The following is a 12,043-nucleotide window of genomic DNA, read 5'->3' on the forward strand; positions in this document are numbered from 1 at the left end:
GTTGAGGACTTCCAACACCCGAACTGCCTTGTTAGACCCCATGGTGTTGAGAATAGTGGCTGACGGACGAGGGAGAGAAAGGCGAGAGAGGGATGGCTACGCTTGGCGCAGTAGAGAGGCTGCTGGGTTGTACATAGAACAAAGTTACAGCGGTGGAGATAGCGTGAATCAGCTAGCACTAGCAACAAGTTCACAGGCTGGACGAACCTGGCCAGAGGTGAGCAGGAATATTATGCAATTGCATGGTGGTTGTACGTTTACTGGTGTCATTACAACCTTCCAAATTTGCAGCAACTGGAATAGTGAAATTGCTTCATTTTGAGCATATCTTTGTGGATCTCAAATCCTGATTCTTCACATAGAGAATTGTGAAATTGCTTCGTTTAGAGCATATCTTTGTGGATCACAAATTCTGATTCGCATCACCAGTGTGAAAGCAACAATTGTGGAATATTGTTTAGAAGTGCCTAAGGTTTGAAAGTAAAAAAATCTCGCTTGTATATTCATGGTTATCGACTTTCCTCCGTCTCGTGCCGTGGCACTGTCTTGGGTAGGCCCGTTGGACGACGGATTCCATTGTTTTAGTATGAAAACCAAACCAGCCCCATATCGTACGGGTTAGACGGTTTGGTTTGGATGGTCTGACGGTTTTACATTTATAAAAATAATTGTGAAAATAATGGTAAAGGTCCAATTTTCATAACGTGCCAACAAGCTATTTTAATGAAGTCTACCATTCTTCCTTCGTTTTAACTCATGATCCTATCACTACTTTAGCAGGGGTCATCACCGTCAGATCGAAAATCCATAGAATTTGGATCGGCTGTGATGGCATCACCGCCGGATCGTTAAAAACATGCCACAGCCGCCCGTCCCCGGCCGCAGCTGCCTTGGCGCCGTCCGTCCTCCTTCCCCATCCACGGACGCGTCGCACGTCTCTGGCCGGAGCCCACCTCGGCGCCGCCCGTCCTCCATCCCCGTCCCCGGCCACGGCCCCCTCGGCACTACCAGTCCCCCATCCCGGCGCCGCTCGTTCCCGTCTGGCACCAAGGTGGTCGCGGCCGCGCAGGTGCCACTCCGTGACCGGCGGGCCGAGCGTGTGGCCGTGCCGGCACCGCCCGTCCCCAGCTGACCTCGGACCTCGCCTCCGCCGCCGCCGCCCCTCGTCGCCCTCCGCCTTGCATCGGCTCTGTGGGGAGAGGGGGAGGGGAGGGGCTAGCGGGGAGGGGACCGGCTGCACAGGGGGGCAGCAACTTGATCGATGCTTGCTTTGCTCTAAGTGGGCAAAGCGTTTCTTCTCTCTCTCTTTTTTCTGTTAGACTGCTTGCTGTTTTCCTTGGTCTTTCCATCGATCGAGGTGGACGCGTGCACGTCGCCGTTTCCGCTGCTTGGCCGGACAGGGAGCTCTCGGACGTCAACGATCGCCCTCAACGGTCTGATGATGATATCCATTTCTCCTCTTCCTCAAGCTCGAGGGGGGCATGTTCCCCTGGCTGGGGCATGACCTCACCTAATGACCATGCGCTAGGTGATCCTGTTCTGCGACTAGCTTAGAGTCGCAGGCCCGCGCGCGCCACTGATTTCATCCACCGTGTCTCCGCATTGGCAGCCCCGATGTTTTCCGCTTCCTAGAGGAGCCAATAGCTAGCGTGCCTGCGCTGCCCCGCTGGCCCACGCCATCAGCTTGTTCTCATATTTTGACCATTGCTCCTATATATGCTAGCAAGTTTTAGAGACATAAAACTTCAGTACGTTGTCAGATAATAATGCACATCTTGTTTACCTTATTTTTCTTTAGTATTGCTACAGTATGTGAAAAGGCCCAATCGTCTTTGAAGAGTGCATGTATGTAAAAGTGAGAATCAGTGATAAGAACACCCCGTGGGTTGATCGCCATGGCATGAGCGAGGGAAGAGAGAGAGCCTTATAGAGAGATAAGATTGTCCGCACTCCGTGCTTGCCCGCCGCTCAAAGCTAATTAAGAGAACGAGTGTGTCTCACCTCTAACGCCATTTTATTATTTAAAGTCTACCATTCTTCCTCTCGTATAACTCGTTATCCTATCGATCATCCCATATGACTCACTATGGTTGTTGCTTTGGATAATCCTTTACAAGCATGTATATCTCTTCACCAACAATGTGAACATCCTGAAAAGATTCTTTTTCCTTAAGGAGCCTCGGAGTTATATGCACCTAACTCTAATATGACCAAATAAAAAGATAATGAAACATCAAGGTGAAGAAAGCAAATATAGATCCACATGGCCCGAGTGCTTCCAAAATAAAAGGAGAAACTGCAGCACAAATCTCGCAAAAGGCTAAGGAGGTTAGTAGTGTTGAGGCTTTTCATGTAAGGCAAGGTTTGGCTAGGTACATCTACGTGTGACCACAGTGACATGCATGCTCCCTCCCTCGTGTGCACTCTCTTGTCTCGTAGCCACCAGCAAGCAACACCCTCTTTGGATGCATGCTTGCTTTTCTCTCAATGGGTGAAGTGGCTCTTGAATGCCTTTTTTTTCACCTGGGTTTCATGCTCTTCTCCTCATCTAGTGACCCGGCCATCGAGGTGGTCGCGTGCAAGGTATCATTGGCCTTGCTGTTTGTGAAGAGAGCCCGGTCGACAATCACCATGGCCAGCCTGACCACCATGGAGAAGATGCTCCTCTTCCACAAGCTTGAGAGCGACTTGTTCCACCGACTAGTGCACGACCTCGCCCAGGACCCGGCGGCCATGCGGTGGGTGATCGCGCTCTGGCTCTGGTTCGAGTCCGTTGGCCACCACGACTTCATCCGCCGCGTGGCCGCTCTACCGGGCCCAGTCGTGCTGCGGTTCGTCGAGGAGGCGATCGCCTGCCTCCGCTGCCTTGCCAACCCACCGGGCCAAGGGGCCACGGCAAGCGATGGCGACGGACGCGACAGGCGCCTGCCCTGCACGAACGCGCTCCTGACTGAGCACATCAACGACGTGGCCTACTTCCAAGGTCGCCGTGAAGTCTTGGACGGCGTCAGCCACCAGCACAGGAGCATCTGCCTCGCCGTTTGCAATGTCGGCAACACCACCACTTGCATGCCCAGCAACACGGGCGGTGTGCCTGCTACCCCGCCGATGGTCAGCTCCCCTATCCGCGCCACCCCGAGGGTGGTACCCTTGCCACTTAACCCGATGGCAACATCCTTTCCACTAAACCCCATGGCATCCCCGTGGATTCCAATAATGCAAAGCCCCTTGCCGGACGACTACCGATCCCTATTCATCACCTTCTCCAAAGGCTACCCCATCAGCAAGGAGGACATCATGGAGTTCTTCAACTCGTAAGCCCACTTCTCTTCTTCTCCGCTTGCGTGCGTGTATATATATGGCTAAATTTGAACCCTACTCCGTTATGCATAGTCATGGGCGAATCCTATCTATTTATCGAGGTGCCTTGCAGTGGCGTCAACACATTATTTCTCGACGTGGCGGACAATAGTTACGTAAAGGCTATGTTTTTAGAAGTTTTCAATGTCGACTCGATAATGGAACTTTTTTAAAACCTAGCTCCTAAAGTAGCCGACAATAAGTGTTCGGCTTTTACTTTTTTTAGATGTTTCCAAAATGTATCCAACGGAACTTTCAAAACCAGGAATTCCAAGATCTTATTCGGGTACTTCACAAGTCAAAACCAAGAACTTTTAAATGTGATCCCAACACTTTCTATTGAGATTAAAAAGCTTTCAGTGACAAAATGGTTGGGATCTAGAACTGTTCGATCACTGGAAAAGAGCTTGAGCAGCTAAAAAGGCGATAAATTTGCGCTCCGCATAAGAAATTACTACGCGGTCCATTGAATTAGTCCATGTTGATTTTTTGTTCAAACTTCTCTATTAGGGGCATGATTTTTGCAGGGACATAATAACACAGATACATAGCAGCGCTGGATAATTTGTGCATACATGATGCGTTGTAGGGTGTTTGGGCCGTGCGTTGAGACGGTGATGGTTGAGAAGGTGGCGCCGGGGCAGCAGCCGGTGTACGGGCGGGTGGTCCTGCGCAGCGCGGCGATGATCCCGGTGGTGCTGGACGGGAGGCAGACAGCCAAGTTCCTGATCAAAGGCAGGCACCTCTGGGCCAGGATCTACATCCCAAGCACCAGGCTCTCCGACGCCTGATGCCAGCCACTGCGCTCTGCAGACCAGCAGATGAGAAGCCTGGGTACGAGCAGAGCAGAGCTGGAGCTTACTGATGTTACGTACGTGCCAACATGTCGAAGCCGGGGTAAGCCGTGATCACAGCTTTGCTCAACGGTCTCGTCGAATAAATAATCCGAGTGCTAAATGTCTATGTCTGTGCTATGTATATACGCCTGTGAGTTTCAGACTTCGCCGTGTGCCCGTTATGTTCGCCATGTACCCCCTTGTGGTCAATAAATGTTTGTGATGCCGCCTGCCAAGTTTCCAGTTTCGGGGTGCTGCTGATCTCACTCAAAATGTAGTGTCTCCCGGTTGATTTAGATGATTGGGTCATGGATTTTGGGATATCTCGTTCTGGAGAATAAATGCAGTGTCTCCTGGCACGGACAAATCAACAAATCTGGGTATTTTGAACAGTTCCCACTTCCCAGTGTGCAGCAAACCAAGGGATATCTATCAGGACAGTTTACTTATAAACTGCAGGATGAGACCACAGAGATTCTGCTGAGGTTGTTCGTGGTACAAACCAATATGAATGCATACAAATAACCGTGCCAAGCAACACCAATCTAACGCCTCTTCTTGTAGCATCCAGCATAACCTAAGCTACTACCACTTCCTAAAGCCGGACCTGGAACCTGAACTCAGATGGATTGTTGCTTACAGCTTCGACACTGCAGCGTAGCTCTGCTCAGCATGTTTGTCAGGAAGCCAGGGTGTGAGTGCATCAACCAGCCTTTTGATATCATCCGAGGAATGAGAAGCACTAAGAGTAATTCGCAACCTGCAAAGAACCCAAGATATAAGCTAATCTCAGTTGAACAGCCTCTATTTCGTTCTCAGTAGATCAAGAGAAGGTTATATGTACAGCAAAGTCTAGTAGAGATTCTATCGACAGCGAGCTAAGATGACCATACAAGTAAACAGAAAATTATTTTACGGAATGTACCCTAAGTCTTAAGTCTCAGATTACTCGTTCTATGACCACTCATAATTTTAGTCTGGTTGACAGTGACCTTGAGTTGGGTGGAACTGGAAAATAACAATTACAAAGGAGAATTTGAACCTGCAGGAGTTGGGTGGCACCGTGGGCGGTCGAATTGGTGTAACATGAAATCCAGATCTTAGCAAATGCCTGCATTTAAAAAAAATAAATACAAGAATCAGGTACTTGAAGCAATGAAAGACCACTTTGAATGTTAGGGGCACGAATAGTAAACCTGCCAGCCCTAAGCGCTGCTTCTTCACTTCCAACTACAATGGATATTATAGGACTAGTTATGTCAACTCTGGTCAAAGAGGCAAAATATTGCACATGCCTCCAGACCACTGATCTTCGCCATCTCTCCTTCCTTGATACATAAAGGGCAGCTGAAATCCAAAATAGTTTCTATTAAAAACACATCCCTGATGTATAATCTTCATGCAGCACCCTCCAACTGTATCTTTTAGGACAGCAGCAATGTTCTACTTAAATACTCAAAGCCGTAAATACCATGTTGCATTTTTTTTCTCATACACAAGAATGTGATAGAGAAAAATGATGGTAGAAATGAATATAGATGCCCATCTCAAGATATTGAAAGACAATTATGCTCTGCCACGGTGCTAAATTGTGAATATTACCATGCACAGAAGCAACTACTGGCACTGGCAAAGCAGTCGAAAATATGAATGAGCGACCTCGTGATTGAATCAAACTCTTCCATCTAGTGCTGCTCAACAGATTGCAAACTATTAGTTACAAATCTAGCAAGAGAGTGTTTACTTGTATAGAGGAGCAAATCAGATTCAGCCTTTATTATTCATAGAGCAAATAGAGATGATTCTCCTGCTGTTTTTCCTGTAAAAATGTGATTACTACTGGCATTCTGGTATTCAGAGAAAAGTTATCCCCTCTTCATAGAATTTGTAAACATGAGAGTCTGCAGTTGCGCAGCGCAACTTTGTAATTACTAATCCAGATGGCATGACCTAAAATCTCCGATGCCACAATATTTGATCTCCAGAGTCCATGCTACATTAGTAGCTCCATGCAAAAAAAAAAAGAAGGAAAAAAAAAGAAATGACTCTCACATTTCTCGGCATATTATTGTATTAATATATTGTCTCACATATTTTGTATAGCCTCTACGTTTAGACTTTAGACCGATGTGCTTCATTTGCACAGTTTATTATATGCATTTCTTTTATTAAAAAATGAAATATGAGCATTTAATACATTACCTGCATGCTATAAAACCACCTTGGCAGCCAGCAGCTTTGCTTAAGGTGCCAACACTAATGTCAATGTCATTTTCACAATCAAACAGCTCAGCTGCACCACCACCATTCTCACCACAAACAAGTGTTCCATGAGCCTTAAAAAAACAAAATGCAAACAGAATTCGATTAGCACCAAGATCTGTAAAATCGTATTTGAGAGGAGATAAAATACTTACATCATCGATGACCAACAAAAACCCATACTTTCTGCGTAACTTGACAAGTTCAGGGAATGGAGCAAAATCACCATCCATGCTGAACAGGCTGTAATTTATAAATGAAAAAAGTTCTCAGTTTTTAAGTCTCAAATATGCAAATGCAAGAAATCACTAGCCATCAATGTTAACAAAAACATAAACACTTATTCAGTGACGTCTTGCCTATCTGTGACAACAACTTTCTTCACCATAGAGCAACTGGACCTGCACAGAGAATCAAGATATTTTTATAGCTAACTCAAGTAGCGTCAATATTCTGCATTGTATTACTGTTTTGCGAAGAAGGAACATACAGCAGGAAATCAAGATGGAACATGTCACAGTGCTTGTAGACAAACACTAACGCTTCTTGCTGTCGCTCCAAAAGGCGAATTCCATCAATGATTGAAGCATGGTTCAGCGCATCTGAGAAGATCGCGATTCTCTCATCCTCTGCAGGCTTTCTCCCAACAGCCAAAAGAGAGCTGATACTCCCCAGGGCCATCATCACAGCCATGTTGGCCGAAAATCCAGTGGGGCATAGAAGACAATCCTGCAGAACCACTACACAGTAAGGATCCAAAGCTGAAGCAATGATGGCACGTGTGCAAAATTTGCAAATCATACCTCTTTTTTCTTGAGTTCTGCCAATGATTCCTCCACCAATTTGTGATAAGTTGTATAGCCACATATCAACGCGGAACCTCTTGGACCCATGCCATACTCTTGTGCTGCCTAGCAAACATGCACTAAGTCGTTAATTGAAACTAATCGATAGCATATCAATGGCCGCAGCAAAGAATTTGGCACACCTTCACTGCAGCCTCACGGACTGCCGGATGCGAGCTGAGGCCCATGTAGTCATTCCCGGAGAAAAGAATCAGATTCCCGTCCAGGTTCTCTTCCTGCTCAACCGTTTCACCACCTAAGCAAATCGAACGTGTCCATAAGTAGGGGGGAAATAAAGTAGCAGGCTGCATCGCTCGTTCATGAAGAAACTAAGAAAGGAACAAACGATGACTACAATTTTGGCATGTGCCAGAGAGGGGGGAGAGGAAGGTTTGCTTGGAACCGACCTTCGGCGAGCCATTTGTGGAGGGTTCCGAGGTCGAGCCGGATCTCGACGGCAGCGCGGTCCCAGGGCCCCGGGCCAGCAAAGGTCTCCGGGGCCGCGGGCGGCGGCGCGAGCGCGATGGGGCGCGTGGCACGCAGCAGGCTCCTGGTCTCCAGCCTCGCGAGCGCGGCGTCCACCAGGGCGTCCCACTGCGCCATCACGTCGAACAGGCGGCGCGGGTGGGGCGGCGGCGGAGCGCGCACGCAGAGAGGAGAGCAAGCTCGCCGCTTGGAGAGAGCTGGGACTTGGGTAGCGTGCCGGTGGGCGCCGCCGCGCAGGGTGATGGCCGATGGGCGGGTAGTTGGCCCACCCGCCAACGGGCAACGCTAGGTGGACCCCATCAGATAAGAGGAACTGGCAATGTTTACAAGGCCCACAACAGCTGCACACGGATTTGCCATGATTAGCCGACGAAACTGTGAGAACCAAAAACATCAGACGGCCCACATTTAAGAAAAATGATGGGCCTAATATGTTTAAGAAGCCCAACAAGTTGTCCCTTAGGCCTAAACCCAGCAAGTTCTCATTGGGCCTTAATGGCCTCTAGGCCTTACGTCCTCCTCTCCAAACAAAAAAGAAAAAGAAAAAAGAAAACCTAGGCCTTCACGTTTGGTCCATGTAGCATGTTCCCCTACCATTTTCCAACAAGGGTTCAGTCATTCAGGATTTCAAAAGGCAACCCTTCAAAACCCAAGGATTGCAAAAGGCAGCAGTCGGTTGGCAATCATCATCAATCCATGCACAAAGCAGAAGCAAGAACAGTGCTTCTAAGCGACCGTAATACAGTGCCATCTCAGCAGGAGTGCGCGCTGGAAACCATTCCAGGCCCGGTGGCGGTGCGTGCAGTGTGCACTGTGCAGCTTGCTGGTCTCGCGTGCATGAACAAACAAAGCACTCAACACCACTCGCCTTGCTTCTGATTCGGATTGGTACGATGGGATTAAAGGCCGGTACGGTCGATAATCTGGATTAGTACGGTGAGGCTAACCATCATCAGCACGGCAAAAAGGTTCACGAGCTATATAAACACAACTTGACTTGACACGCACAACAAAAGGGCCACCGGAATGCGTTTCTTGCCAAGACTGCAAAGCAAGGGGGCGTTGCTTTTGCGCCCCCCCCACGCCATGCCGTACGCCGCTGCGCCTGAGCGATCGGCCGTGGCGCGACGCGGGCACCACGTCCTCCCACCCCGTGCTCGTATTCAAGAAATGGCCAGTGAAATAAAAGAAGCGCAGTGCAGTGCGGAGCAGGCTGCACACGCCGGCAGTGAAACACGCAACAACCAGCCGTGCTACGGTTCCCCTGGGACCAGTTAATGACGAAGAAAAAAAAAACACGAGAGAACAGCAGCAAGGAAAAGGAGGGACAGCGTGGTACGTCTCGGCATGACGGCACGGACCGGAACGGGACGACCAGAAGAGAACACGCAGGCTGATCAGTAACGCCATGCGCGCGCGCTTCCCTTGTGCTCGGAGAGGAAATGAGATCGCCGGAGAAACAGCGGTAGATTCGGAGATCGCGCGAGACAGCAACTACAAGCGATCAGGACGGCACGCGGAGAAACGGAGGGGAGCGGCCGATGAAGCGTCACAGCGAGCAGGGTCAAGCGGCCGAGCCAATCAATCGCCGGTTCCCAGCATGCCAGGACGGCCCTGGCGCGCGGCGATTGGACCGAAAATCGCCGTGGGCCAAGCGCGAGAGCACGAGCGAGAAGAGCAGCGGCGCCGGAGGCGGTGCGCCGTGCACTGCCGGCCGTGGCTTGTTCGGGACGGTTCAATTTGGTCCGCCCCCTGCTGGGTGCGGGGGGCGGACAGTCCAGGCACGGAACATGTCGGGCGCACATGGGGCGGGCGCCGGGGCGGAGCCGGGCCGTGGCGAGGTGGACGATGGGGGTGGTGGTCAACCGGCACATGCCCACGCCGCCGCCCGTCCATCCATCCATCGCTGCCGCTCCTGGTCTCCGCACCGGCGCGCGCGCGTTCGCCGCCCCGTTTCAGCGGGGGTAAGGTAATCGCCAGCACGCCGGCCCCGCGGCGATCGCGACCCATCTCTCGCACAGGCCAGGCCAGACCAGGGCGCCGCTGATATTTTCTCCCGACTCTCCCCTGCACGCATCGCGCGCAGCCCGGTGAACTGGCGAAGCGACGTCGCGTTGTCGGAGCCGTTGAAACTGGCACGGCGCAGGGTCCTCGTCTGAAACGCGCCGGCAGAGTCCGGCCGCGAGCCGCAGACAGACAGACGTGTGCCTGTGGGCGCCGCGCAGGGAAACAGAATTACCCGATACGACATGCGGGGACAAGGGTACGAGCCCTGCGAGGCGCGGATCGACCTGGCAGCTCGGTCCAGAACGGGGCAGGGAGGATCGCCCGCTCGCCCCCCTCGCATCGCATGTGGGCCAACTGCGACCGGAGTCCAGCTGCGCGCATAAGATACAGCGTTTCTGGAATCCAAGGAGACCCTCCCTGCCCCCCAATCATGGAGATCGGAGAGAAGGGCTCGCCCTCGCCGGCTCACTTGCCGCTTGGGTCCAAGGAAGCCGGAGCAGGAGCGGCCGCAACACTGCCATGGCTGCCAGCGTGTGGTTTGTTTTCCCTTCCAGAGACAGCACGCCAGCAGGGCGCTGCAAAAGGCCGGATGGGCCCACCGACCAGGAGAGAGCGCCATCCCTCTCTCTCTCTCGTCCCCAGTGGGCGCTGTGGGCAAGCACCAGGCAGGGCAAATCCATGCATGTGCCCCAGCCCCGATCGCGCCCCTAACCATATGCTCTGCAGGTCGCCTTGCCACTTGCGTAGGGTTGCCATCTCCCTCCCACAGATCGATCCTAGCTAGCCTTGTGGCCTGCAGCAAGTCGCGGTCGCACCCGTCGACCTTTGCGGCACGGCAGCCCAGTAGTGTGCAGCGCGGACAGCAACGCGCACGCGACCCCGCGCGGCCGGATGAGTTGTAAATCGGCGGCCCCGCGGTGGTGGTCTGGCGCAACACATGACGGCCGCGGCGTGCTTTGGGGGCTCCCCGGCCGGGTTGTGTCACCAGCAAGACACCAGGAGAGGAGGGGGCTGAAAGCAACGGAGCGCTGGGGGCGCCTCATTGTGTCCGCTCCACCTGTCCATGGCTCCATTTGTGCCATGGGGCCCCATGTGTCCGTGATTTCCGACTGCAAGATCCATCAGGGTTTTGATTTAATATGTTCTCGAGAAAGAAAGAAAATAAACAAAAAGGATTGGGAGAGGCATTTGGCAGCGATGGGTGTGTTGCACTGGCCGCTCCTCCCTGGTCTTCTTCGCTCTGCATGGGCCCATCCCATCACCCTGCGTTGCACCGCAGATATGAAAGTGTGAGTGCTATCCTGATAGATGCCCCCCGGGTGCTTGCACCACAAGGCGGGCAACACACGTTTTCAGGTAGCAGCAGCAATGATGCCTCTGTGACTACCAAGTGTCCGCTGTTTTTCGCCAAGTGCAGTTTAAATTTGGGGTTAGCTGTTGGTTTCTTGGTCGACATGTTGCCCGAGCCTCGAATTGCTTTCGTACACTGTAGCTGGGTTATTATGGAAGACAAGCCATCACAAATGATGAATAGTGTGTCTAGCAGGAAGGTGACTGAACATAAATACCGTACGCAAAGTCTAAGGATTTAATAGAAAGGTAAAATAAGACGAGGACGGTACATGTATGATGATGTTATGGATTAAGAGATGAAAGGCGACTAGGTTAATCCATTATTGCTACCAAATTGGCAGCACATGATCAGATCGAAACCAATAAAGCAAGTTTTGACTACATTATCGTCAAGGTAGTTCTAAGGTGGAGATCATCGAGCTCAAAGCCTCGACTTACATTTCAGTGAGAATATGTGGATTAGTTCTAGAAGAAACCGTGTCTCGCTTATTAGTGATGTGTATGCTGATTGATTTCTCTTTTTTTATTTACAAGGTGTATATTTTGCAGCGGTTCTAGTTTTGGAAGTTTACGAGTCCATTCAAGCATCATATTTCTCTATAGTCAGAGAGTGTTTGGTTTCCTAGGGTTTATTTTAAGTCATGTCACATCGAATATTTCAATACCAATTAGAAAGACTAAATATAAGTTAATTATAAAACTAACTGCATAAGCTTAGGGCTTATTCACGAGACGAATCTATGAAGCCTAATTAATCTATAATTAGCATATGGTTACTGTAGCATCACATGAACTAATCACGGACTAATTAGGTTTAATAGATGAATTTATTTTATCATTAGCCTACATTTAATATTTCTAATTAGCATCCAAACAACCGATGTGACGGAGCTT

The 12,043-nt window shown here is 50.5% G+C and overlaps 2 protein-coding genes across 2 annotated transcripts; one reads left to right on the top strand and one right to left on the bottom strand.

The window, feature by feature from the left end:
- The first annotated feature begins 2,631 nt into the window (after window positions 1-2,631).
- Window positions 2,632-4,151, top strand: LOC112873624. The gene is made up of 2 exons (XM_025936633.1): window positions 2,632-3,314; window positions 3,950-4,151. The coding sequence occupies exons 1-2, from the start codon at window positions 2,632-2,634 to the stop codon at window positions 4,149-4,151; spliced, it is 885 nt and encodes a 294-aa protein (XP_025792418.1).
- Window positions 4,152-4,579: 428 nt separating this feature from the next.
- Window positions 4,580-8,032, bottom strand: LOC112875407 (8-amino-7-oxononanoate synthase). The gene is made up of 11 exons (XM_025939248.1): window positions 7,711-8,032; window positions 7,447-7,559; window positions 7,262-7,369; window positions 6,949-7,187; window positions 6,818-6,859; window positions 6,614-6,701; window positions 6,399-6,532; window positions 5,799-5,887; window positions 5,393-5,543; window positions 5,239-5,307; window positions 4,580-4,956 (listed from the first exon to the last, which is right to left on the bottom strand). Exons 1-11 carry the CDS (start codon window positions 7,904-7,906, stop codon window positions 4,833-4,835), a joined length of 1,353 nt encoding a protein of 450 aa, XP_025795033.1. The 5' UTR covers window positions 7,907-8,032; the 3' UTR covers window positions 4,580-4,832.
- Between the last annotated feature and the right edge of the window lie 4,011 nt (window positions 8,033-12,043).

This window comes from Panicum hallii, chromosome 9 (genome assembly GCF_002211085.1).
Source record: "Panicum hallii strain FIL2 chromosome 9, PHallii_v3.1, whole genome shotgun sequence".
Classification (NCBI taxonomy): Eukaryota; Viridiplantae; Streptophyta; class Magnoliopsida; order Poales; family Poaceae; genus Panicum; species Panicum hallii.

Bases quoted from the DNA above. Each gene is read 5' to 3' on its own strand.
- LOC112873624 (XM_025936633.1), top strand. From the start codon at position 2,632: ATGGCCAGCCTGACCACCATGGAGAAGATGCTCCTCTTCCACAAGCTT. The intron at 3,315-3,949 runs GTAAGCCCACTT...GATGCGTTGTAG, and splicing joins ATCATGGAGTTCTTCAACTC to GGTGTTTGGGCCGTGCGTTG.
- LOC112875407 (XM_025939248.1), bottom strand. From the start codon at position 7,906: ATGGCGCAGTGGGACGCCCTGGTGGACGCCGCGCTCGCGAGGCTGGAG. The intron at 6,702-6,817 runs GCAAGACGTCAC...TATAAATTACAG, and splicing joins AAAGTTGTTGTCACAGATAG to CCTGTTCAGCATGGATGGTG. The intron at 5,308-5,392 runs GTTTACTATTCG...TTTTAAATGCAG, and splicing joins GCAGCGCTTAGGGCTGGCAG to GCATTTGCTAAGATCTGGAT.